Source organism: Malaya genurostris, chromosome 2 (genome assembly GCF_030247185.1).
Source record: "Malaya genurostris strain Urasoe2022 chromosome 2, Malgen_1.1, whole genome shotgun sequence".
Taxonomy (NCBI): Eukaryota; Metazoa; Arthropoda; class Insecta; order Diptera; family Culicidae; genus Malaya; species Malaya genurostris.
The window spans coordinates 126,079,846-126,107,828 of NC_080571.1; the positions used below are offsets into that span (position 1 = coordinate 126,079,846).

Here is a 27,983-nt window from a genome sequence, read left to right on the forward strand (position 1 = left end):
TAGACTTTGTCACGGTAGATTTATGATATAAGCCTTCAGAGCCGAGATATTCGATGAACAAGTAGTGGTATGCATTTCCGAGCGTTCCAATTTTCAGCAGTTCTTCAGTCAGAAAAAAATACAACACGACCGCTAAACTCAATAAATCATTCTGAAAATTTTACAGAATATTCTCAACTAAATTTCGAAGACATTGTTAGCTGGGTTTTTCTATATTCTGCACCGTTTCCAAGAAAATTTAATTTGAAACGGGAAAATAGCAAAAAACCTACCACTTTACGGTACTGTCCTCAGCCCTTAAAAAAATTTACAGTCTGATAATGATCGGTGCTGTGTGGAATTTACCAAGAGAGAATCGCACGTTGACAATTATCGCAGAAAATCGAATCGATAATTCGACTTGATGATGCTCATACTAGGTTGCAATATTCCAAAACCGGAACGGGAAGTGTCATCTATTTGATCTTCGAATTGCATGAATGAATTGATGAATTATTTAATAGAGATTTCAAACAAGCCTGATTTTGTTGAAGTCGGTTCTGACGTCTTTGAGAAAACTGAGCGGATAAAAAATATTTGAACGGGGCACATACAGACATTTTCCGCTCTCATCAAGCTGAATCGAATTGTATATAACTCTAGGGGTCCTCGAGGCTCCAATCAACAGTCGGTTTTCCTAATTCTATATCTTTTTTACATACGTAAGAGTAAAACTATCTCGATAAACAAACATAACACCAAACAAACCAAAATGTTATTTAGAAGGAAATGGTTTACTAATCCGCTTTTTTTCAATTATAAAAATAATAGTTAGGCCACACAATATTGTACAGGGATTGATTACATGAGCGTGAAACAATAGATAAAATCATTAAAATAATGTGAAAATTCGCTGAATATATTTTATTCTTATATAACATATTTTGTATCTACATTTGGTTGAACGGTATTTCTAGTAATTGTCCTACGTAATTTAAATTTCAATAAAAACGATGGTCTGATTGAATAAACTACACACATACAGCGTTTTTTAGCTTATCATAAGCAAAGCAAAAACGTATACCTAAGATCGACAAGCTAAGTTCTCCGAAGTAAATTTATTTTACTACTCAGTTCAAATTACTATACAAAAAACTTAAATACTAAAAGATTCTCCACATCCACATGTTCCTTTAATGTTGGGATTATTAAACACAAATTCTGCCGACAATTTAGTTTCCACATAATCCATTTCAGTACCTACAAAATGAAAACAATGTTGAAAGCAAAATATTGATAAAGCACTTATCAAATTTAGTATAATAGTATTTCGAGTTATATTTGATCTGATATCAAATGTTACATATGAACATTTAATAGTGTGCAACATATCATAAAAACATGATTTGTCTCATTCACTGGTATTAGGTCTTTTTCATACTTTCATATAATATATATTTATATTGCATATCACGAACTGAAACCCCTTAGGTAATAAATAATCTAGATAACTAAATTATTTACGATGATGATTCATAATTATTAAAAACTAAAATCTATCATTCGATTCTCTGTTTACAAACTTTCAATCGCTGAGGGATCAATTTGTAAGTATTTGGGCATAACTACAAAGATTTCACGAGCACGAGCATTAATGTACGGAAATAAAAGTCGAACCGTAGCGATTGAATTTCATGTCTCGAGCTAAAACCAACTGGCTACTGAACCGAATGCGTTTTTCGGCAAACGAGAACATGTTCTGAGAATACGATTGAAATGGCATCGATTCGAACGTTGGCCGCCCATGGCAACTCTGGTGGATGGGGAATACAAGCGAGACAGTGTCATAAGAATCTGATTCAATGTGTTGATGTACAAACACATCAAATCACAATTCACAAATCGTTTCTCAGTGGGTTCTAATATTTGACGTGCACTCACCGCTCATCTGCTGATTGCTTGACACTACGATGTTGAGACGATGTTTTCTCTACATAAATGGTGTTGAGTAACTACGCTCATTGATGCTTCTGAATAGAGTTGCCAGGTCGTTTTTCCAAAAATCTGTCAAAACTCAAAAATTTATCGGGATTTGTCTGGGTCTACTATATACAAGGAAATTTTTGCCGGGCTTTACTTTCAGTGAGCAAAAAAAAAGGTCTCCCCATTTATCGTATAGAGGCTGAAAACAGTAAAGATCTAGCGAAATCTGACAATATCTAGGAAAATTTGAAAATTTGGAAAATCTGGGAAAATCTGGCAAAAGATCTGGTTAGTTTGAGTGTCTGCCGAAGTGAGAAAAATCTGGCATTTGCCAGACAAATCTGGCAACCTGGCAACGCTGCTTCTGAAACCGATTTGCAGGTTAGTTGAACTCACCGAAGATGTAGTAAAAAAATTATAATTGCCCGCCTTGGATATTTACTTTTTTATGAGTTCAGGTCATTCCAGTATTACTGCAATTTAATGAGCTAATGAGTTGGCTAGAGTTGGAGCATCGAATGATCACTCGAGGGTGGTTTTAAATAAGACATTTTCGCGTTAACACGATATCGTTCGAAGTACAAATCATGCAAATAATATATCAAATTAATCAACAGATTTGCCTCAAGTGCATTAACCTTAACAACTATAAGAACTTTGAATATGTAGCAACGTATAAACAACAAACATTTCCTTGGAAAAAAAAATCGTGACGGTTATGCAATAGTTTTTGTTTGTCACGTGAAAGGGTGGCTTTGAGGAAACGTACTTCAAACATAGATTTTTTTTTATTCTCGTTTACCAGCTGTATAAGTCGATAAAATGTCAAATTGGGATAGCAATGTTGCTATATCGCCAGCGATAATTATATAGATTCTTCTTAGACTTTTTTTTCATAACAGTATTATATCATATATAAAATACATCTAGATTCCCCAGTATAAAAGTAATGTAGCACGTTACACTAAAAGCGCCGTCTGGTGAGAAAAGGGTGCGTAAATGGATGATTCGATAAGCTTTGATGTTGGTGGAGGAAAATCACATATGATCAAGATAAGACATGACATGATCTACGTCTGAAACATTTGATCTCCCGCCCTTTTTCAAATGGAGTACAATTGAATAAACTGCATCAGAATCAGACAAGAGAAATTCTTATCATATACTATTACACGGAACGACCGAAATTAGCACTGCGCCTAATTCGTATTACTGTTTTTGAATTAGTTGATTTTAACAACAAAATTTCGTAAATAACTATGAAATTAGTTAAAATTGAGAATTTACTTTGCTGGAAAAAACTCTTATTTTTAGAGAATGTGTTTAGTTGGCGAATATCCTGGACAGAAACCAGCAATATTTCAATCCAACACGAAATTCTCATTGACAACTAATTTTATTAATAAAATCAGAAAATTTGTTTCTATTTATCTATCACCATCATTACTGAAGGACAGCACAAAGAAAACAAAAATGAAATGAAAGTGAAGTGAGTTTCGAATATTGCACTCTAATTGTATATGTCAAATGATGTCTTTTGTATCTTCCAACCTTCCGGGTAGCGCCGTCCGGTGTACTACTTGTATTCGTTTTTTTTTCCGAGTGCTCAATGTTTTTAGTGAGAGAGTCGCGAAGTCGAATGAAAAAAACAGCCTTTTAGAAGAAAAATTTATGTTTATGTTTCATTTATGTCTTTTTCTCCAATACAACATCGTATTTATATCTGCCAATATAGAAAAAACAACCGCTACAGAAAAATTCTTTTCGTTAGTAGTGTGCCATCTAGTGGCTAGTAGTCATTACGGTGTGAACGTTTTTTCGGTGACAGTACGCCGTATAACTGCAAATTGCAGAAGTTAATTCAACAATTTATGTTGGTTGAAAACAACGTCTTATATCGCTAATTCAACTAAAAAATTAGTTGAATGGAAATGAAATGTGCTTTAGCTAAGAAATGACAACACGTTGAATTGGTGAATTCAACTAAAAAATAGCCATTTCAACAAATATTTTATTATTATTAAGGGAATGCGAATTAAAAAATCTAAATTAGCAAAAGTAAGATTTTTTTAGCTGTCTCAAAAAATAACTAACTAAAATTAAAAAAATCGACTAATTTTTTCGCCAAAATGCTGATTTCGGTCTTTCCGTGTATCAATGCTAGAAAATCAAATTACTGAAAAAAATGTCAGTGCATAACTTAAGTTAAACCGTTTGAAGGCGTCTTTTTCTTTTTTCCTCATATTAGGCAAAATTTGTAATTTCGCTAATTTACTCGCTTCTCCGTGCACTTTTGCTGATCACAACAGAAATGATTTCCTGCATCATTCATTTCCGAATTTACAAGAAGAAGCTTTTAAATCAACAAATACACGTTTCCTATAGAATGTAAACGTTTATTGTGAAGATTTTTTCAGGAAATAGGGCAAAGCAGTAATATAATTAGGTATTTCAAAAATGCGCTCATTGAATATATTGGAGGACGTCACATTCCAAAAACCTCCCCCCCTTCCCCCTGTCACAAAAGGTCGTTTTCTGAAACACCCCCCTCCCCCTTGCGGCGTGACGTCTTTTATGGACAGCCCCCAAATGCTTGTGGATGTTTACGGTGATAATTCTCCAACTGAACTGATGTAGGGGAAGGTATCGACGTTCCAAGAATGAAGATTTCGGCGTTGAAGACAGGTTTCACTCTGGACAACAAAAAAATTCGAGGCCAAACAGTTGAAGCAGCTTGCGAAATCATTGGAAGTGACTCAACAAGCAGTTTCTGTATGATTAAAATCCATGGGAATGATTCAAAAGCAAGGCAGTTGGATGCCTTACGATTTTGCACCTGAGAGTAGCTTATTCAAAGGCAACAAAGAAAGGGTTTTGTACACCGAATTGTTACTGGAGATGAAAAATGAATATTCTATGATAACCCCAAGAAGAAGAAATACTACGCTATGTCCGGTAAATTGTTGCCATCGACCTCAACATCAACATCAAAGCCAAATATTCAGGGTTCGAAGGTCATGTTGTGCATCTAGTGGGGCCAAAGGGTGTTGTGTACTATGAGCTGCTACAACCAGGTGATACTTTAACGGGCGATCGGTATAGGTTGCAATTGTTGCGTTTGAGCCATGCATTACGAGAAGAAATACAAACAAATACATGATAAAGTTATTCTCCTGCATGACAATTATCGGCCTCAAGTCGCAAAAGCCGCGCAATAATATTTGGAATCGCTCAAGTGTCGCACCCGCCGTATACTTCTGACATTACTGGTAGTTCTCACGGCTGCAGCATAATCTGGAAGGTCATCGGTTTACTTCTTTCGCAAAAATCGAAAATTGGCTCTAAACTTGGATCATCTCAAAAAACGAGAAATCAGTTTGTTTTCAAATCTCGTTTACGTTTACGTTCGGGACGGAAGAATCCAAGTACAGTATTGTGTAGTGAACAATAGAACGACCTCGAAATGAGTGAACCAAACGAACAAAAGCTACCGCCGACACGAAAGAATACAATTGTTGTTGACTTCAGGCAGTGCAAAATTCGACCTTCGATACGAGAACTTGAAGGTTTGCTTAAGGAGCAAATGCATATTGGCATTAAACGTGTTCATTTACTTCAATGCAATAAGACGAATAATGTTGTTTACATCCAGTTTTTTAAAGAGTTGGATGCAATTCAATTCGCAAAAGACAATAACAATGTGCACTATGTGGAACACGAGAACATTAAATAAAACATTCCAGTATATATGGAAGATAGTGCTATAGAAGTGCGTGTGCATGATCTTCCCTCAAGCGTCACCGATTCGTATATTCGCAAAACTATGTCCCAATACGAAGAGATTCTCTTTATCTTCTTCTTCTTCTTCACTTCTGGTGGCGTCACCTCACTTGAGATGACGCCGATTGATGGCACAGCGATTTAGCTATATTGCCAGTTAGCTTTCGTTTATAGTCCAATGGACTTTCTTTTCACTGGACTACAAGTGAAACCCTCGCTATGTGACAACGTGGAGTCACCGAAGTACGGATGAAAATCCTTTCTTTCTCGCGAAATACTCGAATTTTCACCGCACTAACACGATACGACGTGTTCACTCGTTGAGGGTTTCACCGGAAGTGATTCTCTTTATCGAAAAAGAAAAGTGGAAGAACTTTTTTCCAGATATTCTAAATTCGAGTGAAAATAAGAATGGTTTATTCGTATGCGTTCGAAACAAGAATGAGGGTGATTGTCATAGTTGAGGCGCATAAAGTAAGATTCAGACGGTTCGTCACAGTCAATCTTCGTCACTGTCACCGTCAACATTAGTTGAATGCATTCTTATTAACACATAACATCGCCGTTACGAAACGTCTTGACTGCCGGCATGTATGAACGTTTCGGTTCAACTAATCATTAATCTGCAGTTCATCTAGGGGTCCTATTTGAATGGTACATGAAAAATCATAGGCCGTTCCATCCCGAGTAGGGTAAGAGAGGTATTTTGGCCTACTCTAGGATTGTTTTTATTTTGGCCCACTTTGTAAAAATATCCACCAAATGTTGTAATATCTTTGAAAAACCCAACTGCAATAGGTAATTTAATGTGATAAGCTTCAAATTGATGCAACATGGGTTACTTAACATCGATTAAATCGTTTGTTAGGTGGGCCAAAATATATGATGTGGTCAAAATACCTCTGTTACCCTATATCTTTGCTTCAAGGTGATTCTCAAAGTGGTCCCAACAACACAACAGGATAACGCATGGTGAGACCAATGGTTGCTGCCAGAGTACAAGTGTCACGCGAAGCATCAAGACGCACGTGCAAGCTATTTACATTTGATCAAAGCAAACCTTTCTTTCTTCTTCTTCTTTTCTGGTTGGCATCACCTCACTTGAGATGACGCCGAATTGATAGCACAGCAACTAAGGCTATATTGCCAGTTAATTTTCGTTTATAGTCCAATGGACTTTATTTTCACTTGACTACAAGCGAAAATCTCGCTGTGTGGCTGCGTCGAATCGTCAACGTACGGCTGAAAATCCTTTCTTTCTTGCGAAATACTCGAATTTTCTCCGGACTAACACGATGCAACGTGCTCACCCGTTGAGAGTTTCACCGGAAGTGAAGCAAACCTTTCAGAGTGAACGCGATGCACCTACAGTACTGAATAGCTTCGGTCTGTTTTCCGTGTTCACTGACAGCCATTTCGCTTCGCTGGCGCAGTGGCAGGGTGAGTTTGGGAACCACTACTTTGAACTAACAGATCGGCTGAAAAGTTCGTATCGTTTCTATGAGAGGGCGCCACTAGAATCAAATCCATACTATTTTCAGTTGGTACCAACCTTCAAAAGATACGTGTATAAATTTGACAGCTGTCTGATTATTAGTTTGTGAGATATTGCATTTTGAGTGAAGCTACTTTTGTTATTGTGAAAAAATGGAAAAAAAGGAATTTCGTGTGTTGATGAAACACTACTTTTTGATGAAAAAAAGTGCTGCCGATACCAAAAAATGCTTGATGAGTGTTATCCAGACTCTGCACCGGGTGAAGCAACAATTCGTAAGTGGTTTGCAAAATTTCGTACTGGTCATATGAGCACCGAAGACGATGAACGCAGTGGACGTCCAGAAGAGGCTGTTACCGATGAAAACTTGAAAAAAATCCACAAAATGATTTTCAATGACCGTAAAGTGAAGTTGATCGAGATAGCTGACACCCTAAAGATATCAAAGGAACGTGTTGGACATATTATTCACGAATATTTGGATGAGAAAGCTTTGTGCAAAATGGGTGCCGCGTGAGCTCACAATCGATCAAAAACAACAACGAATTGATGATTTTGAGCAGTGTTTGGAGCTGTTATATCGAAATAAAACCGATTTTTTTCGTCGATATATAACAATGGACGAAACATGGCTCCATCACTTCACTCCAGAGTCCAATCGACAGTCAGCTGAGTGGACTGCACGCGATGAACCGAGCCCAAAGCGTGGAAAGACTCAACAATCGGCCGGTAAGGTTATGGCGTCTGTATTTTGGGATTCGCATGGTATAATTTTCATCGACTACCTTGAAAAGGGAAAAACCATCAACAGTGACTATTATATAGCGTTATTAGAGCGTTTGAAGGACGAAATTTCAAAAAACGGCCTCATTTGAAGAAGAAAAAAGTTTTGTTTCATCAAGACTATGCACCGTGTCACAAGTCGATGAAAACCATGCTGAAATTGAACGAATTGGGCTTCGAATTGCTCCCTCATCTACCGTATTCTCCAGATTTGGCCCCCAGTGACTTTTTCCTGTTCTCAGACCTCAAGAGAATGCTCGCTGGTTAAAAATTTAGAAGCAATGAAGAGGTAATCTGAGGCCTGAACTGAAACTGAGGCCTATTTTGAGGCAAAGGACAAATCGTACTACAAAAATGGTATCGAAAAGTTGGAAGATCGCTATAATCGCTGTATCGCCTCTGATGGCAATTATGTTGAATAATAAAAACGAATTTTGGCAAAAATGTGTGTTTCTATTAAACGATACGAACTTTTCAGCCGAACTATTATATCTCCAAAGTTAATCGAAGGTCGACTTTGAAATTTGGTAATCATGTTTTTAGATACATTTGGCGATAAAGGAATAAAAAAAATGGTTTTTCATAAAGTGTCCCCCATAATTTCAACACCAGATGAATAGACGATTTGTTTGCTGTCATGACCAATTCTCAGTGAGCACCGAATCACCAGAAACTCTCCTTCGAAGTGGATCGGATGTTGACGGATGGTTTATTGACTATTATCACACAAAAAGCGTAATATGTAGCTTGCGTGTGTTGATTTGTTTACATTGGAAGAGAAGGAACAAACACTGAAAACGTATTGTGTAGAACATTGTATGAAAAAGTTATTTGCTTAATTTCTAACAGTAAAGAATGTAGCATACCTAACAATGATAACTGAGCTTTTTTGTCTATCAGCACTTTCACGCCATCTTGTACAACTTCTTCGTCCATTTTGTCTGAAAGTAGAAAAAGGTGCTTAGTGTTGGCGTAAGATGAAACAAAATACTGCACATATGTTGAAACTAGAAAAAAAGATCACTATAATATGTATTTCCGACAAAACATTAGTGACTCAATGAGAATCAGAAGTCTGAAACAATTTGAAATAATATTAACTATCTTCAAGCTGCAATGCCAGGGTGGTAAGTCGATTGCCGATTAAATTTTTCGGTTTTCCCGGTTTGGAGATGAAAATTCACGGTTTTTGGAATAGGCTAAAATCGACTATGCTTAGTTTTTTTTAAATATTTCTTTAATTCAAGCTTCAAATAAATATCTCATGTCAACTAAAAGAACATTTTACGGTGGAATGTGCGGCATCATTGGGCATTTTTTCTTCGGAAATGAAGCAGGAGCCGCCGCCACGGTCAATGGCGAGCGCAACCGCGCCATGATCAGCGATTGGTTCTTCCCGTTACTTGAAGAGGAAGACTTGAACACCATTTGGTTGCAACAAGACGGCGCTCAATGCCACACAGCCAACGCTAGGATCGATCTTCTGCATACAGTCTTCGAAGATCGAATTATCAGTCGAAATTCGGATGTCGTTTGGCCGCCTCGGAGCTGTGATTTGACGCCGTTAGACTATTATCTTTGGGGGGCTGTCAACGATAAGTGTTATGTGGACAAGCCAGAGACAATTCAAGCCTTGAAGGACAACATTCGTGCAGCCATAACTGAAATAAAGCTGCATGCAATCGAAAATGTACTAAAAAACTGGACCGACCGTATGGCGTACTGCAAGGCCAGCCGAGGCAGCCACTTGAATGAAATTATATTCCACAATTAACCGGAAGGATTGTACTTTAATATGAAAAAATAAATTTTGAAATCTCGAGTGTAAACTCGAAAGTGTGTTTAGTTTTACGAGAAGAATGAACTGTTGTGTTCCACACTGTGGTCGCATTAAGCATTTCTATCCAAACCTGACTATTTCCGGTTTCCAAAAGATCCGGTAATACGTCAACAATGGATTCGATTTTTCGTTTAACATGAGATATCTCGTGTTTTGTCATCAAAGCTCAATTAATTGTTTTAAGCATTAATATATAATAAAGAAATGCATTCACCAAAACATGTTTTAGGTTTATTTCAAATCAAAAACCTAAAGTCTAAAAATTTAAATGTAATATTTTTTTCCTAGCATAGTTATTAAAAAATCTGTAAATATGGCTACACTGTAGCCAATACGCTGGTATTTATTCCACAGGGCGAAAATGACGAGAAGGATGATTCGGAAGGAAAAAATAAGAAGCCAGTTGTCAGGTCTTGTCTTAGCAATCAATTATCATTAATAATTCAGCAGGGCACATGGAAAGCAAACAAAATAAGAGTAAGAAGCCAGCTGTCTAGTCTTGTCTTAGGTAACAAGCATAGATTCTCCTAGAGAACGATTGAAAACCAGCAAAACATTCAAGTATTTTCGGTATCTTTACCAGAACCAAAAAGTAATTCACCGCATGAGAGAGCGCGGTCGAATTTCATTATCGAATTAAAAACGGTTGAAATAAGAATTTACTGGACATTTGCTAGACAATGAATGTTATATATTTCAATGTTCGATAATACTTGGCTTGTATTCATGTCATTCAGTAGCTCGTGTTAGCTAAATTTTTAGTTTTGCTACAATCTGAAGTACTATCTATTATATGATATTACACATTAAAGCAACATCAATGCATTGAGCTAAACAGAGTTGAACATTAATAGCATTATTAACGTCAGTTATCTTAGAAAATGACAAAATTCTTATAATACTTATTTTATTGTGTAACTTGTTGTTATTACAAAACCCAATGCCTAAATTCGTGGCATTTTTCCAATGTAATTTGAGCTCACGATATAACGCCACAGACTAACAGACATGACAGTATGAGTAAATTATTATAAAAATAAATGTTCGTGATGCACTAGTTCCATCTATATTGTACTGCGCGAACTATTTACTATCGGTACACCCCTTGTGTTATGTAAAAATTTTTTACTAGTTAATTTATAATTTATATAATATGTGAAAATGAATCGTCACAATAAGTTACCGGATTGCGTCGATAATATATTTAACTCTTTTAGCGATGTTGGAAGGTAACCATTTATTTTTCTCAACGTTGTTCATCTAGACTGTTTTTGATTGTGTTGGTAATTTTCACCCGAAATTAAGTGGCGGCAGACCAGAAGCAAGTAAATATTGTAACAAAACTCGATTTGATTCGATTTTGTATTGCGTTGGAGGATGAGAAGTAGGCACGATGCTGTATATAGTTTTGGCTATATGTTTTAAATCTGTACATATGCGGTGAACGCCCCAAACGTGGTTAAAGCCGCTAATAAACGACAACAACAACAACAACAAATCTGTACATTAAAGAAAATTCTGTATGAATGGAAACTCTGTTGGTAAATAAAAAAAAAACAGAGTCTAGATGACAGACAGACTGTTTTTGATAGGGTAACGTGGCGCCATCAGGAATATTCAAAATGACCGTTAAAATGATTGAAGAATATAACTTGAGTGTCCTGTCTGTCTGTGATAACGCCACCGAACCCACTGTGCATTTCTTACACCACCACCATATGAAACGGCAGTGTGCAAGCAATATAGAATATGATGAAAAGTTTATGAAATTCAATCGAAACTTTTTCAAATTTCGGTTATTTTGGCTAAAGCTTTAAAATTTTGAGTTGCCTTTTCAGATTCTTTGTATAATTTTACTTCAAACACTATTTTCCATTTCTAAAATTATCCCCTTGGAACGGAACCGTAACAGTTATGAACAATTCTACGCCAAATCGTCAAAAAATGGTGCGACCTCCTTTGATTTGCATCAATCTTTTCGTGTTTGATCGGTATGGCAAATAAAATATTACTTAGAGATTTTTTTCACATAAGACTAATTTTTGAAAAGGGTGTATGTGTTTCATAACCATATTATTTTTAAACAATCATAGCTCAAAACCTACAGGTCTTAAAAACTGTATTTAAGAAGAAGTTGTAGGTAATCAATAGAAATTAAAAAAAAAACCTTTTTTAATCCACCTATTGGTGTAATAATGCCTTTCTCATATTATTCATTTTCTCCTATAATTACAGCAGAAATTTCTCGAAATACTACAATTTAAAAAAGTTTATAATATTTTTGAATTTAAGTCAGTGAAAATCTATTCAATCATATGTGAGAAAGTGAGCTCCATTTTATCTCATTTGATTACTATTGTTTGTACTTGCCTTATCGTAAAATCTTAGATTGTGGAAATCGGATCAACCATCTCCGAGAAAAATGAGTGATATTATTTTCACTGTTTTGGTGCATATCACCCTGTAATTCCGAAACCGAAAGTCGGATCCAAATGAAATTCAAAATCTTGCCTTATTATTTTCGGTAAATTATATTACCAATACTGTACTTTGCTGCTTAAATACAGTACGCTTCTGGAAAACCACACATAATTTATGAAAAATGTGTGTTTTCATAAACCAGTGATTTTTCGTCGATTTAGTTCTCGAATAGTCTTAATGTCAAAGAATAAGTTATTCAAATTTTCATGAGGATTACAAACACAATAAATTTGACAATGGAGAACCCAGACTAAATTATTAAAAAGGCGTATTCTCATGAAATATTTATTTTCTAGATTTTGTTTCTCATATTTAGCTCTACTAACTTTCTCATTGAGCGCAGTTTAAAGAATAATAATTGATTGCTCGGACACACTGGTTACTATAAACATTTGAAAAACATCGTTTTTCAAAAATCAACAAAAAGTTTTTCTTTGCCAAACTTTTTTAAAGATCAACTCTCCAACTGTCTTTAATATTTATTAGTTTCCTTGTAACTTTACGATTTTCGTGGTATCACGTGATGGAATAACTAAGAAGTTTGAAAAAATATTAAATTTTTCATTTTTTAAAAAAATCCAAAGATTCTTTCTCAGTGTTTGTATTTTTTGAAAGTTCTTCACGATCGAACTGCACGCCTACTGCGTTCGTTTTTTGTCTATATATCGAGGGATGCTAAGAAAAATTAATATTCTCGTGGTCGTGCACGAAGATGTCTCTGACTTGAAAAATCACTTTTTTATTCGACATTAAAGGGGTTATTCTTTCTTCGCTTGATTCTACTGAACAGAGTATTCAGTATTATTCTACTACGGTCAGGGCCGTCAAGAAGGGAGGGGGAAATGAAGGAATCTCCCTGGGTCCGGACTCTTTCAGGGGGTCCGGAAATTTGATAATTCAAAATTGCTTTTTCATTCTACATTACAAATCAAAAATCGAAACAAATTTGGCTAGTGAATTATTTTGTTAAAATAATGAATTTAAAAATTTCTTGGTTCGTTTTACCAATGAAAAAAGTAAAATCGTTAGCTTGAATCTATAGTTAGGTTGAAGAAGGCATCAGCTCCATGTAAACTTACTTGTGAAATATAAAATATAATCTTGAAACATATCACAAAAAATGATGTATATGTATTTTACCGAAAAGTCTTCTTTGACGTATATTAAGTATATTTAATATAGGTTTTGAAATAAAATATAGTAAGCTTCACAGATTTCCTGCGATCGGTGATAGATACTTATTATTTTAGGATGTAAACAAATACCGAAGTTAAAGTCGTAATTATTCACGCATTTCTTATGAAAAATATTATATAACACAATTTGTGGCATTTCCTACCTTTTACTGTGGCATAATCAAGCGTGTAAGATAGTCCATTACAACCTCGCTGACGAACTCCTACCTTGAGGCCTATCTGCGTAATAAAACAAACAATTAACCTATATTCAAACATGGAATAATTTGAGCTTACATATTCATTTTTGCCCGCCAAGAGATGCTTTATCCTTGAAACAGCAGCGGGTGTCTGTATTTTGTTAAAAGAAAAATCAATATTTCTGATTCAGTTTTAAATTTAATTCCTTACCAAAATGAGAGCAGCTCTAGTTGGCAGAAGCTTTTTTTTAACCGCCCTTACAGTTGCAGTAGCAACTACCTTCGATGCCATATCGTTGCAGTTTATTTGTGTCAATAATGTCTAGAATCACAAATGAATCACTTTATAATTTTCGAGAACTTGTTGAAAGACTCATTTCGCAATGTTTGAAGTTTTTAAAAATAAATAAGTCAAATTCACCATCAGCTGATTTAGAATTGTCAGAATGATCCATTTCCCATTTTGTTCCAAACAGTACACGTGTGGAAATAAGCACGTGAGTGCATGAAAATAAATGAGAAAGGAATAGTAATGATGTATGTATAGCTGTACTTTTCTAATGTCAAATCAAATGTCATTTCAATTAAAAAGTCTGGTCATCAGCACTCTACGCTCTACACATTATCAAAATACGGATGAAACGCAACAACGGAACATCATCTTTTTTCATACATATATATTAGCAAAATTCTCGATAATGGTGTTCATTATTTGGTAGCATTTTAACTTGTGTGGTTCGATACTAGAAGTTACGCTTGCATTAGGCGCAGTAGTTTTTATTGCAGCGCAGAATTTAAATTTTCAAAAGAGGAACATCAAGATGAATTCGGATGCTGTAGACTTTCATGATGATAATGCCTTCTGCGAGAGAATCGTCAGCGAAATCTATGCGGTTTTCCTCAAAGATCCAGACTTGTGAGTATGCACCTGAGGGTTCAATTGTTAATTAATTGGAAGTTGTGTGACAAATGTGATTAATGTAAAAAGCAATAGTTGAGTTTTTATATTCTGATGAAAGATCGTTGAAGCATAATACTATTTTCTGAATGTTAACTGTTTTAACAAAAGATAAAAATAATTACAATTGTAAGTTAGATTTGAATGAATAATAAAATTTAAATGTTCGCTCTAGATAATATTTAAAATTTATATGCTACGTTGTGCCTAAAAATACATGCCCTTGTTATGAAACTGTTCAACAGAATTGACATTAATTCATATCAATTGATTGATATAATTTAGCTCGTTAGTGTTCGCACAGTACACAACACGAAACCTATTGCATGAACATCTTGAAGGATGCGAATGGATGATGCGAATTAAATTTTGCTTAGCTTAAGACAGTTGCGAATTAAACTAAACCATTTATTTCCATTGCAGATCGGGATTTGAAATTATTCCCATGCCCTTAAATAGAAATAAATCACCTGTAGTTCATATGGAGCACAATCTAGGACTTCAGTCGTGGTGCGTTAAGTATGTGTACGAGTATTCCCATCGTCTGATACTGCAACATAAAACCGATTGTTCGAGGCTTCAAGGAGGGAATTCTGCGCCTTGTGCATCTCTGAACAATGGATCTGGTTTGCTGTTGACATCTAGCAATCCAAATAATAATTCAATCATCAAGTACCTAAACTGTGCCATTCTCATCAATCCAGATGTGGCGACATTCTGGAATTTGCGCCGGCAGCTGTTTGCAAAAAATAGGTTGGAAATTACCAAAGAATTTCAATTTGCTACAGTTGTATTGAGCAAGAAACCCAAATCAAACGAAGCGTTCGCATACAGACGTTGGTTGTATTTATTCCAGAGTAAGTGTTATAACTTTTATCTACAAAAACAACTATTTTTTTTCAAAGTTTAATATATACTCACTGTTGTTAGTCATGCATGGATACCAGATTATAATTGTGTGAGGATGGGGGTTGTTCAAATATTGTGCAGGTTGCGCTTGAAGTGCAAATCAGACGTGGCTAAAAAGCCGCACCTATACGTACTTGTGCTGGTACGGATAAAGAAAACAATGCAGCTTTTGCAAACGACGCCCGTTGTGTGCGATTTCCTATTCGCGATAAAGAAAACAAAAACAGATACCGTTGCGTGGTTTTGAAAACTCAACCGAGCCTATTCTTACCGTGATTAAGAAACCAAAACCGTGGTGCAGGTACTGTTGTTCATTACCGGTGTTTGGTTTTAATTGGAAACTGAATAGCGGTTGGGAAAATCATAGCCACTTTACATGAAGTGCGGCAAAACGAATAAAAGAATCTCAATAGATTTGAATTATTTTAAATGACATGCATCGGAACCTCATACTTCCCGATGTAATTTCAATTTTTACAGAAATATCACCAATAGAGTAATATCATCAATAAAAACTGCAAATAATATTTTCATACATGTTGCGATTATTAATCATTATAATTAAAAAAAACAATGATCCAATCACCAAGTATGTTCTCATGAGTGCATGAGAGTAAATCAACCAGCTTTAATTTAAACAAAGTCTTTGTCTCTGTAATCAATATTCAGATTAAAATCTCGATAAACATTAGATTAGGTGCTAAGTGAAAATAACAGATTCTCTGTTTGTTTTTGATTATTACTTTACTCTTAGCAAACTTTCTCTTTAACTATTTGCATAGAATAGTTACTGAAACTATTATCTTTTACTCTGCACTTAAAAAATCGAAAAATGAAAACTTTATCCGCTTGCAGTAAAAAGTTAAATATTAAAAAAATCCTTACTCACGTGAACCAAATTATCAACACTTGAACAAAAAGTAAAAAAATATTATTTTTACTTTTTGTTTAAGTGTTAATAATTTGGTTCTATTTTACAATTAAAATGAATTCCCAAAATAAAAGACTCTTTAAACGCTCGTGATAAATCTCGTGAGCGTTGATAAACTCGCGCATCGTAATGTTCGGCGCGTGTGAAAACTGAAGTGGTTTCCGAATAGGCCAGAAGGAAATATACATAAAAGGAAAGTCCGCGGAATACTTTAATGTAAAATTAGCTTTTATTTCAAACGCATGTTAGAATAGTAATTCAAAAACAGGAAGTTCACTTGTCAATAACAGAACAACAATATACAGAGAAGTACCAATAAATGGGAGCACGCAAAGGGGTAGTAGTTACACTCTCAACACCCCTGCTTAACCACTATGGCTTTCATTTCTTATTAAACCAATTTTCAAACAGAGTTCTCTAAAAACAGCGACTGGTAAACTCTTCGTCATGATGTCCGCTTGTTGATCTGATGACCGCACAAAACGAATTTCAATGATTCGCTGCTGCACAAGGTCACGGATGAAATGAAATTTAGTGTCCACATGTTTCAACTTGCTGTAGTCCTTCGAATCCTCCGCAATCCGAATCGTAGACTGGTTATCCTCAAAAACAGGTATAGCCAAATGTGCAAAGCGCCGCCAGTTCCGCTTCAGTCGATGGCAGTGCCACCGTTTGTTGTTTTCTAGTTCCCCAACTTACAGTGCATCTGTATACCTTGCAAATATAACCGCTAACTGATCGTCGACTCACAGTGTTGTTCGCCCAATCTGCATCAGAATACATTTCTAGCAATGGTACCACTCGCTTTCTGTAAACGAGCCCGACCTCCAACGTTCCTTTGACATATCTCAGCATCTGCTTCAAGTAGTTCCAATGCTCTTCGCTAGGGCAGGTTTGAAATTGGCTAAAGTAGTTGACGGCCGCTGACAAATCCGGTCTAGTTGTTATCGATGCATACATTATACATCCTACTAGCTCTCGATATGGCATATTGGTTCTTTGATTTTCATCCGTTTTATCAAGTTTCAATCGATTCTCAATCGGTGTAGATTTCGGTTTGCATTCGCTCATCCCGAAACGTTTGAGCATTCGTTCAAAGTAATCTCGTTGGCTTATTTTTAGTGTTCCATCATCGACATTTCGTTCGATAGTCATACCTAGAAACTGTTTCACTTCACCTGTATCCGTCATCTCAAACCGCTCCGTTAATCTGTGTTTTATATTTTAAGTGAGGGGCTCGCAATTAAAATATCATCCACCAATAATACTAAAATCACTTGTTTTTCTCCAGATCCGAGAGTATATAGACATTGGTCGTTAGCACTTCGCACAAAACCCATCTGTTCCACAAACTGATCAAATTTATCATTCCATGCACGCGAAGCTTGTTTAAATCCGTATAGTGCTTGGTTTAAACGACACATGAGTGCTTTCTTTTCCCTCAAACCCGTCTGGTTGAGTCATAAAGATCTCTTCTGCTAGTTCACCGTTTAAAAACGCAGTCTTCACACCCATTTGATGAATGTGCATTCCGTTCTCATTTTCCAACGCTAAAACAACTCGCAAAGGATCCATCTTAACTACAGGAGAATATGTCTCGGAATAATCAAAACCTCGCTTTTGACTGAAACCTCTAGCGACTAGTCTTGCTTTGTACTTATCCGGCATGCCGTTGTCGCTACGCTTCATCCGAAACACCCATTTGTATGACACAACTGATTTTTATTTTGGTTTCTTTACGAGTGTCCAAGTATTGTTCTGCTTCAAGGAGTTCATTTCGTCCTCTATGGCAGCTTTCTATTCCTTCCAGTCTTCACGCTTTCGAAGTTCGGCTATCGTATCCGGAATTTCGTCAATATAGTTCATGGCATTCAACGCAAAGCTTGCATGTTCCATTTCAAAGTCTCTGTGTCACGTAGGTGCTCTTCGTTTCCGCTGTGGCCTTCCATTAGTTGATTCGGTTTCTTCAGAATCGCTTCCTTGCTCTATGGATTCGTCTTCAGCAAAACCTTCGAGCTCCTCGTCGAATGATCTTCTTCCTTACCATTCAATTCAATTAATTTCGCTTCAGGAACTCCAATCAATGGGTCGATATATTGATCCATCTTCATCGTTAAAATCGAATCTTCCACGAAATCCACATCTCGCGCAATCATAATTCGTTTCTTCGTTGGGTTCCAGATTCTATATCCGTTGTGACTGTAACCTATGAAGATACCACTCCAGGCTTTGGAGTCCTACTTCCGTCTCAGCTCATCCGGAATGTGAACGTAAACTTTACTACCAAATACTCTATATTAGATCTATATTAGAAACATTCGGTTTCCGCGACTCCCAGCGTTCAAATGGAGTTTGATTCATGTTTAGCGCGTTTGTCGGGCTACGGTTAGTAAGATAGGTTGCTCTCAGCACTGCCTGTCCCCAAAAACACTTTTTGACTTTTGAATCCGCTAACATCGCTCGTGCCTTTTCGACCAACGTTCGATTTAGTCGTTCACTCATGCCGTTTTGCTGAGGAGTATATGGAACGGTCCATTCTATTTTAACTCCTTTGCTTTCACAAAAATTCAGAAATTGTTTATTTTTATATTCTCCTCCGTTGTCGCATTTCAGACGTGAAATTCGCTGTCCAAATTTCGCGGTAATCCACGCCTCATATATTTTGAAATATTCCATCACCTGATCCTTGGACTGCATCAGATATACAGCCGTAAAGTGACTCCAGTCATCCGTAAATGTCACAAAATATTTCTCTCCTGACAGTCCGACCGGCGTAACAGGACCGCACACATCTGTGTGAACGAGTTCGAGAACACGCGATCCGCGTTTACCGATCGACGAAGAAAACGGTTTTCTTGTTTGCTTACTGACAACGCACGATTCACATACGATCATGTCGCGATTGTCACTTGCGAAATTCACATTCATTCCCGATACCATTTCGTTTTGTATTAGTTGTTTCAGACTATTTTCATTGAGGTGACCGAATCGTCGATGCCACAGCTCTGAGTTTTTCCGAATTCGACCGCACGATAACAAAGCATCATCAGTCTTTTGCTTTGCAGTATAAAGATCAAGCTCATACAGTTGCTCTTGACGAAATGCACTCGCGACGATTTTTGAACAGCGATATACATCCAAATCTTCTAAAACAGCACCTGTCGATTTATATTCTCGTACCAGCTTATCAAACCAAAGGAAATGTTCCCGTAAATTTCCTCCTCCGAAACGCAATTGAAGCATTTCACGTTTTAAATGCATTCGACTCGCGATGCTGCGAAGTTAGATTACTCGATGCAAAGTGTCCCATATATCTTTCGGGAATTGCTTACCCTGAATGTATTCAAGTTGTGAATCTTGAATACTTGAAACCAGCAACGATTTACATTTGCGTTCCTTTTTAAGGCGATTTTCCAGCATTTCCGCCTTCGCGGCCTTTACCTCGTTCGTGTCGTTTTCTTGTACAATTAACTCCTCCACTTCTACTGCATACGTTTCAATGCACTCTACGAGCTCGTGCTCTTCCAAGCGTATCAGCATCCGGAACTTCCAAGCAGCAAAGTTCGAGCCATCGAACAGTGGCAACAACACGCGATCAAATTTTTTCTCCTCCATTCCGTAAACGCGAAATAACAGCACTTCGTATTACTTGTACATTCAAGCGCTATCTGGGCCCATAACCTGAAGTGGTTTCCGAATAGGCCATAAGGAAATATACATAAAAGGAAAGTCCGCGGAGTACTTTATTGTAAAAGTAGCTTTTATTTCAAACGCATGTTAGAATAGTAATTCAAAAACAGGAAGTTCACTTGTCAACAACATAACAACAATATACAGAGAAGTACCAATAAATGGGAGCACACAAAGGCGTAGTAGTTACACTCTCAACAAAAAGTACATGTGTGTAATGTCAGAGACATAACTGGATGTCATAAATACGAATAAAACTGACACTCTTACTTTATACTTTAGAATATAAATTAGTTGAGCGATAGCGTGAATTGTGCAAGTTTTGCCATTTTATGCTACAAGAATTTGAAACGATACACCTAAACCACAGACTAACACACATGACAGTATGAGTAAATTCTTATAAAAATATTTTTTCGTGATGCACTAGTTCCACCTATATTGTACTGCGCGAACTGTTTACTATCTGTACACCCCTTGTGTTATGTAAAAGTTTTTTGCCTTTCTCATATAGAAAGGCTATGCAATCACTGTGAAAATCGACTTTTTAACCGAGGCCCGGAGAGCCGAATGTCATATACCATTCGACTCAGCTCGACGAACTGAGCAAATGTCTGTGTGTGTGTGTGTGTGTGTGTGTGTGTGTGTGTGTGTGTGTGTGTGTGTGTGTGTGTGTGTGTGTGTGTGTGTGTGTGTGTCCGTGTGTGTGTGTGTGTATGTGTGTGTGTATGTAACAAAAATATGCACTCACTTTTCTCAGAGATGGCCAAACCGATTTTCACAAACAAAGATTCAAATGAAAGGTCTCATAGTTCCATAGCCTGCTATTGAATTTCATTCCGATCCGACTTCCGGTTCCGGAGATATAGGATGATATGTACCAAAAAAGTGAAAAAAATATGCATTCACTTTTTTCAGAGATGGCTGAACCGATTTTCACAAACTAAGATTCAAATAAAAGGTATTATGGTCCCATAGCTTGCTATTGAATTTCGTTTGAATGTGACTTCCGGTTCCGGAGTTATAAAGTAATATGTGAAAATTTGAGAAAAAGTTTACACTCAATTATCTCTGGAACAACTCAACCGATTTTCGCAAACTTAGATTCAAATGAAAGGTTTTATAATATCCTAAAAGTTTGTGGAACATTTTATCTAGATCCGACTTCCGGTTCCGGAACTGAAGCGTGATAAGTGGAAAATTACCAATTTTATTAGTATTTTTCCACGAACGATGGTTAAAAACAGATACAAATCCCATAAAACTGTCTGATAAATTCTTCCAGTTTGCAGAGCTTGTTAGTTTGTGGGCATAAAAACTTAATTCGGCACTACTGGTCCCCTCTTTTCCTGTTCCGAGAGCACCGAAAGTGGAGAAGAAAAACTCCTAAAACTAAATTCACTTCGATTTCTCTGCGATGCTTGAACCGATTTTCACAAATCTTGATTTGAATTGAAGTTCATACTGTCATTAAACCTACTGTGAAATTTCATCCGGATCCGACTTCCGGTTCCGCAGTTACAGGGCGATGAGTGTCAAAGTTTTCAAATCGCCATATATAGTGACAATATGTACAACACCGAAAGAAGAAGAAAACACAAAACGAACAAGGCGTGCTTGTTCTATTTCGTACACGTTGTGTAGTGATGTCAATAATAATAATAACAATCCTACTACATGTTTCATGCTGCTGATTCATGCTGTTTAGCACGCAGTAGTAACAGAAACGCAGGTTCGTTTCGTTCAAAACTGTTCCAATTTGTAGGTCATATTTGTTGGTAGCAAACGAACCAACTTCGGCTATTCCGTTCATCTGAATCCGGTTTCGGGAGAATTGGAAATTGGGATTAGAAACTGCAAAAAGGATCTCACTCACTTTTCTTGGAGATGGCCGAATAGATTTTCACAAACTTATAGGTTCAAAAGAAAAGTCTTACAGTTTCATACGGAATTGCTTAATTTGTTGTGGATACTACTTTCGGTTCCGGAACTACAGGTTAAACAGGATTTATAGAGTTTGTGAGATTAGATCCGAACAAATTATCCTATTCCTATTCAATAAACAGTTGTTTTTGCGAATTTCACGCTTATATTCATGGTGTAATGAGTAATATGAGAAAGGCATCATTACACCACTAGGTGGATTAAAATAGGTTTTACTAGTTGGTTTCCCCTCGTTTGTCAACATCGATCAGCTGCTTGCAGGGATGCCTGATTTCATCAAAATATTTGAAAATGAATCGTCACAATAAATTATTAGCGGCCCTTACACGAGTCATTAAAAATGTCATTACTAAAAAATAATATCATTTTAATGAACGTGTAATGGTGCACTAATGACGAAATTTCTAACAAATTTGAAATACATCATTACTTAGTCATCATTTAAAATGACATTTTTATTGCTCGTGTAAGGGCCGCTATTGGATTACGTTGATAATATATTTAACTATTTCGCGATGTTGGAAGGTAACCATTAATTTGACTCAACGTTGTTCATCTAGACTTTTTTTTATTGTGTTGGTAGTTTTCACCCGAAATTAAGTGGCGGCAGACCAGAAGCAAGTAAATATTGAATCAAAACGGGTTCGATTCTGTATTGCGTTGGAGGATGAGAAGTAGGCACAATTATGTATATAGTTTTGGCAATATGTATTAAATCTGTATCCTGCATGAAATTCGCATAGACGTATACAAATCAATACATTACAGGTAATTCTGTATGAACTGGCAACTCTGTTGGTAAATGAAAAAAATAAACACACCCACATTATCGAAATGACGGAATGCGTAATGAATTCTTACTCGACTGCATGATTTTTCAGTGCTCGATCGGTTCAGTGCTAGAATTTTCGCCTGAGTTGGCTGCTCGATCAACCTGATTGACAGTAACATTATAAATGTCATTGAATATTCGCTCATTTTATGAATGTGTTAGTGTAAAATGTAGGCGACTTAAGCCATTACATTACACTCCAGCTAGAGGAATGCATGATGCTGACTAAGGTAGGCCGTTTTGTTAATTTCCAGCGAATTTCAACAGTTTATGTTGGAATTCTAAGAAGAACTGGTTATTTACTAGTTCTGTATATCCGAAAAACATGAAGATTTCAATGTGTATAATCAGTTATGTAATGTTTTCATTTAAAAATAAACTGAAAGTCAGCACGAAAACATGCAAAATCGGGAAAGAAGAAGAAGAAGACAAATTGACAATTCAGTCCGCATCTTCTCACTCAATTCCGACTGATTTCCGAATCAACCGGTTGTAGGCGAAATTCATTCGGAATCGGTTGTTGCACTGGAGTTGGAATTGATTCGGAATTCATTATGATTTCCACATGAAATTCCGAATGAAAATTTCTCGCCGATTCGGAATTGATTCGGAATCCATTCGGATCTGATAATGTGGGCAGTCGAGATGACAGACAGGATGTTTTTGATAGGGTAACGTAGCGCCATCATGGCACATGTGAGTACTGTCCTAAATAAAGGAATACTCGGAATGACCGTTAAAATGATTGAAGAATCTAATTTGAGTGTCCTGTCTGTTAGTCTGTGCCTAAACTACACTACAGTACAGTGCTCCCGACGATTGAAGTCCAAATGAAAGCACGACCTAAGCGTTTGAGGATCTATACCACGCAAAAGGTCTGCTTTCATTGCCAACTGCTCCACTGGACGACTGAAGTCCAAATGATAGTTGCGACCTGAGCGTTTTAGATTTTTAACCACGCAGAAGGTGCACTCTCTGAAGCTGCTGGTTGATTAAATCATTCACACGACGTCTGCTTCCATCCAACGCACAAGCAGAAATGATCGATTTTCGACCACGGTTCCCCTTTTATAAGCAGTCAGTTGAAGATATATGCCTGACTACCTCAAAATCGTCGTCCTTGCGCGAAAAACCCAAGCGAAAGTAAAGAGTTTTCCGCGTTGTTTTCAAATTTTGAGAAAACCTAATTTTGGAGTTGTTTGTGGTTTTCTCACACTATTCAAAATATTATCCTAAATTCCTGATCATATTTTTGATGAAATAGTGAAAGAATTATGTTGCTGCCGTTAAAACAAGTTGAGATATTCACGATTAAGTTCTGCCCATTCTTCCATATGGCTAATTTTGAAAAGGCACCCCATAGTAAAGTAAGTCGTATTCACGACAAAATGCAGAACAAAACTTTTCATTTTACAAAAACTTTCAAAAATAATTTTTTTTTCATCGTTACTTTCAGATTATTATTTCAATGATCAAATAGAACCAAATTATCAACAGTTGAATAAAAATGATAAGAATAATAATATTTTTGGGCGATTTTACGAAGCCCACAGTTTGCTAAAACTTCGCACCTCCTCATTCTGCTAAAAACAGGAGTCACCAGTCATCGTTTGAGTTCGGGTAGGCATGAGCTCGGGGCTTGTGACGTAGTATGATATGAGATTTGTCGCTACTCCCGGGATATCGTGCACTTTTCACCTTCTATGTAGATTCTTTGATAAATTAAAATAAAATTCAAAGTTTTTTGAATTAGCTTACTTCCCAAATATACGAGAAATGCAGGAGTACTATTTATAGCTTGCAAAACCATAGCAGAAGCATTATGTTATTGGTAAGAACAAATCAGTTTTATTTTATCTGTTAATAAACCGTATGAAAAAATATCTTAGTAAAAATAATGTCATAATAATAGCATTCAATTTTTGACTTTCTCTCTAGAACGTCTACAGGGAGCATCAGCAGTATTTCAATTCTCATTTTTTCATCGATGTATTGAAAATCTGTTACGCTTGGATATAAAGAGTGACTACAATATTACGAATGGATGTAATTACATTCCTGAACTTCTTTGTAAACCAAAACTACTACAAATTCGAGCATCAACTGGTAAAAGTTCTTGTGAAACCTTTTTCTGTCACTTTCGATTCTCAAAGCTTCGGTTGAATAACGACACTGCATACTATGGGATTATCACTGAAAACCGCAAATGACTGTAAGGGCAAATGAAAGAAAGAACACAATTTTGAAACTACTGTTCCGCTTATATCATTGACTGGACATGGACTTCGTTCTCATAGTTTTCAAGCGAAGCTGACATTAGTTTCTCGTCATTTTCGTCTATTTTGAGTCAATAAAAATGACTTTTATTAGCTCTGCTCGAGACCACTAGTGTTATACATCGTTTGACACACCTCGGCAAGATCGGAAAATGTTTGTTTAAGTGTATGTTCAAGTACCTTTTAAGTTCGTTGTACCTTTCCGCTCAATTTGTTCGGAGAATTTGATTGAACCGATTTCAACAAGCTTACGATCGTTTGGAAGCGACTATTGGGTTGTGGATGATGGAGGTAGTGTGTGTAGGTGTGTATATATATATATGACAAAACGGCACTGTTGTCCCATAAAAATTTCTTAAATTTCGTATGGATTCAACTACCGGCTCCGTAATTACAATAAAACATGTGGCAAAATTGCTAAAAATATACACCCACTTTTCTGGCGAGATGGCATCGAATTTTTTTGAATTTTATTTCGATCTGACTTACGGTTCCGGAATTACTTAGTTGCCAGTAAAAAAACTGCAAATTCAACAGTATACTTTTAAAGAAGAATATGTAAAGCTGTGCTAATTTCTTGAAAACGGTAAAAAAAACTTCTCTAGTTCAGGCCTGGAAAATTGATAACCGAATATACCGGACTCCGGTTAAAGAAGTAACGAAAATAGGGATAAAAATCTGCCGAAAGGAACTAACTCACTTTTCTCCGAAATGGCTCAATCGGTTTTCACAAGCTTTCGCTTGGCCCAAATTAAATCTTCAAATTTTGACACAAAACTACTTGGATTTGTAGGATATGCTAGTTTACGCTGGAACAAACTTTTACGTTTCTTCTCAATGAACATATTTTTAAAGAATACCATAGTAATATTTCTGAGAATATGAATAATATTGGAAATCATCGGATTAAAACAGGATTTTTTCTATACGCTCAATTTCCTCGGAGATGGCTAAACCGATTTAAACAAGATTAGGCTCGTTTGTAAGCTACTATTAGATTGATGATCTAGTTCGAAAAGCATGCGGCTAACACTTGCGGTTCCGGTGATATGAACGTATAAGTGGCTCGATAGACAAATCGCATTTTCCTGAAAGTTGTCAATGAACAAGTTGAAATGTATTATTGCTCATACTTTCGGATTCTGGAATGTTTTCGCATGTTCGAGTTAAGCGCTGAGGCATGCTTTTGTGTCAAAAATTTTCACAATGAATAAAATGTGTTCCATCCGGTACACATGATGCAATTATTTGCTGAGATTACAATTTAGCTCGACTAAGAACCATCTTGCTGTATCCAATCATACACTAAAATTTTTCATTTTATACAGTGACATTTATTTAATCATTTTGTTTAACTTGCAGGTTTTGACGCTATCGATTGGTCGTTTGAAATAAGTCTATGCGAAAAATGCTCCGATAAAAGTACCACAAATTATCACGCATGGTGTCACAGGCAGTGGGTCATAATGAAAGCGCCTCATCTATTGAAATTTGAAATACTCAAAACTGAAAAATTTATCCGTAAGCACATTCACGACTACAGCTGCTACAACCACCGTCAATTTGTATTGACGAAGATGCTTGAGGGTACATATTTTGATGAACATGACGGAAGTGATTTCACAGAGATAATGGAATATGTGGGATCACTCATGGGAAACACTATCGAAAGTGTAGATACATTGCTTCGATGCATTACCCCAAGCGTGAGTAAAGATCAAATTCATGAAGTTAAGTTGCGATCTTTTCTGTTTTGCCTTAACGTTGCGGCGTACGATTTAAGATTTTGCGATGAATTAAAGTTGCTCTACGGCGAATCACAGGCATTCGAAAATCATCGTCGATATATGGTGAAGTATATAGTAGATGGATGTCGTCAGGCTTCGTATTTTCTTACATCGAGTTCGGAGGGTCAAATGTCAGTATGTTGTCAACCGATGAATAAAATGACAAAATTGGATAACCAAGACAGTGCTTTTCTGCAGGCTGTAAGAGATAACGAGAAAAAGCGTGATGCTCCTCAACATAGGACGTGGTGCAAATTGTTTTTGGGATTTGATATTGATTGAGTTTTTACGGTATTTCGGTACAGTGTCGTTTTAGTTACAGCATGCTGTGTTGAACCGTTCCTACTTTATTTTTTTACCAATTCGACCAAACAACTCATCTTTACTAGCGTTACATAGTGGAGGTCAAGTAACAGGTTTTACATTTATGTGTTAATTTTATTTGATAAAATTTTTACTTGTTATAGTTGAAATAACATCTGACGTATCTATGTCAAAGTTAAAGTAGTTACGTATTTTCTTTGGTTAGCAAGTATTACGTTGTTGTGAGATGAATTTTCTCAGCTGTAACTTAAAAATAACTAAACCAGCCACAGATGAAGTCATTATATTAATGATAGTTATTTTGCTAATATTTTCTTTCAATGTACTGTTGAACAATGCTAGGATAATATGTGAAATAGCGAATAGGCTCAAAGCAATAAATAATCTATTGACAATTAATTTGACCGTTTTTTCTTTGCATGAATGTGTATGTATGTGTGTAAGTTATTGGGAGTACAAATTAGTTCGGTCCGTTTCAAATGATGGTTCTGGCTGTTATGAATATTGAACAGTAACAGATGAAGTCGACAGTTTCAAGAGGTTAGACATCTGTCATTATTATTCAGTTCAAATTACTTCGAGTTAAAAAAATCCTTGTTTTTCACTGTGTTCATTA

The 27,983-nt window shown here is 36.3% G+C and overlaps 2 protein-coding genes across 2 annotated transcripts; one reads left to right on the forward strand and one right to left on the reverse strand.

Annotated features, from left to right (window-relative positions):
• Positions 1-1,064: 1,064 nt before the first annotated feature.
• LOC131428692 (iron-sulfur cluster assembly 1 homolog, mitochondrial) lies at positions 1,065-14,157 on the reverse strand. The gene is made up of 5 exons (XM_058592740.1): positions 13,928-14,157; positions 13,814-13,867; positions 13,681-13,756; positions 8,887-8,961; positions 1,065-1,239 (listed from the first exon to the last, which is right to left on the reverse strand). The coding sequence occupies exons 1-5, from the start codon at positions 14,006-14,008 to the stop codon at positions 1,136-1,138; spliced, it is 390 nt and encodes a 129-aa protein (XP_058448723.1). The 5' UTR covers positions 14,009-14,157; the 3' UTR covers positions 1,065-1,135.
• A 130-nt stretch (positions 14,158-14,287) lies between these two features.
• On the forward strand, positions 14,288-27,766 carry LOC131428687 (protein prenyltransferase alpha subunit repeat-containing protein 1). Its single transcript, XM_058592735.1, has 3 exons — positions 14,288-14,632; positions 15,098-15,531; positions 26,619-27,766. The coding sequence occupies exons 1-3, from the start codon at positions 14,538-14,540 to the stop codon at positions 27,323-27,325; spliced, it is 1,236 nt and encodes a 411-aa protein (XP_058448718.1). The 5' UTR covers positions 14,288-14,537; the 3' UTR covers positions 27,326-27,766.
• Positions 27,767-27,983: the final 217 nt, after the last annotated feature.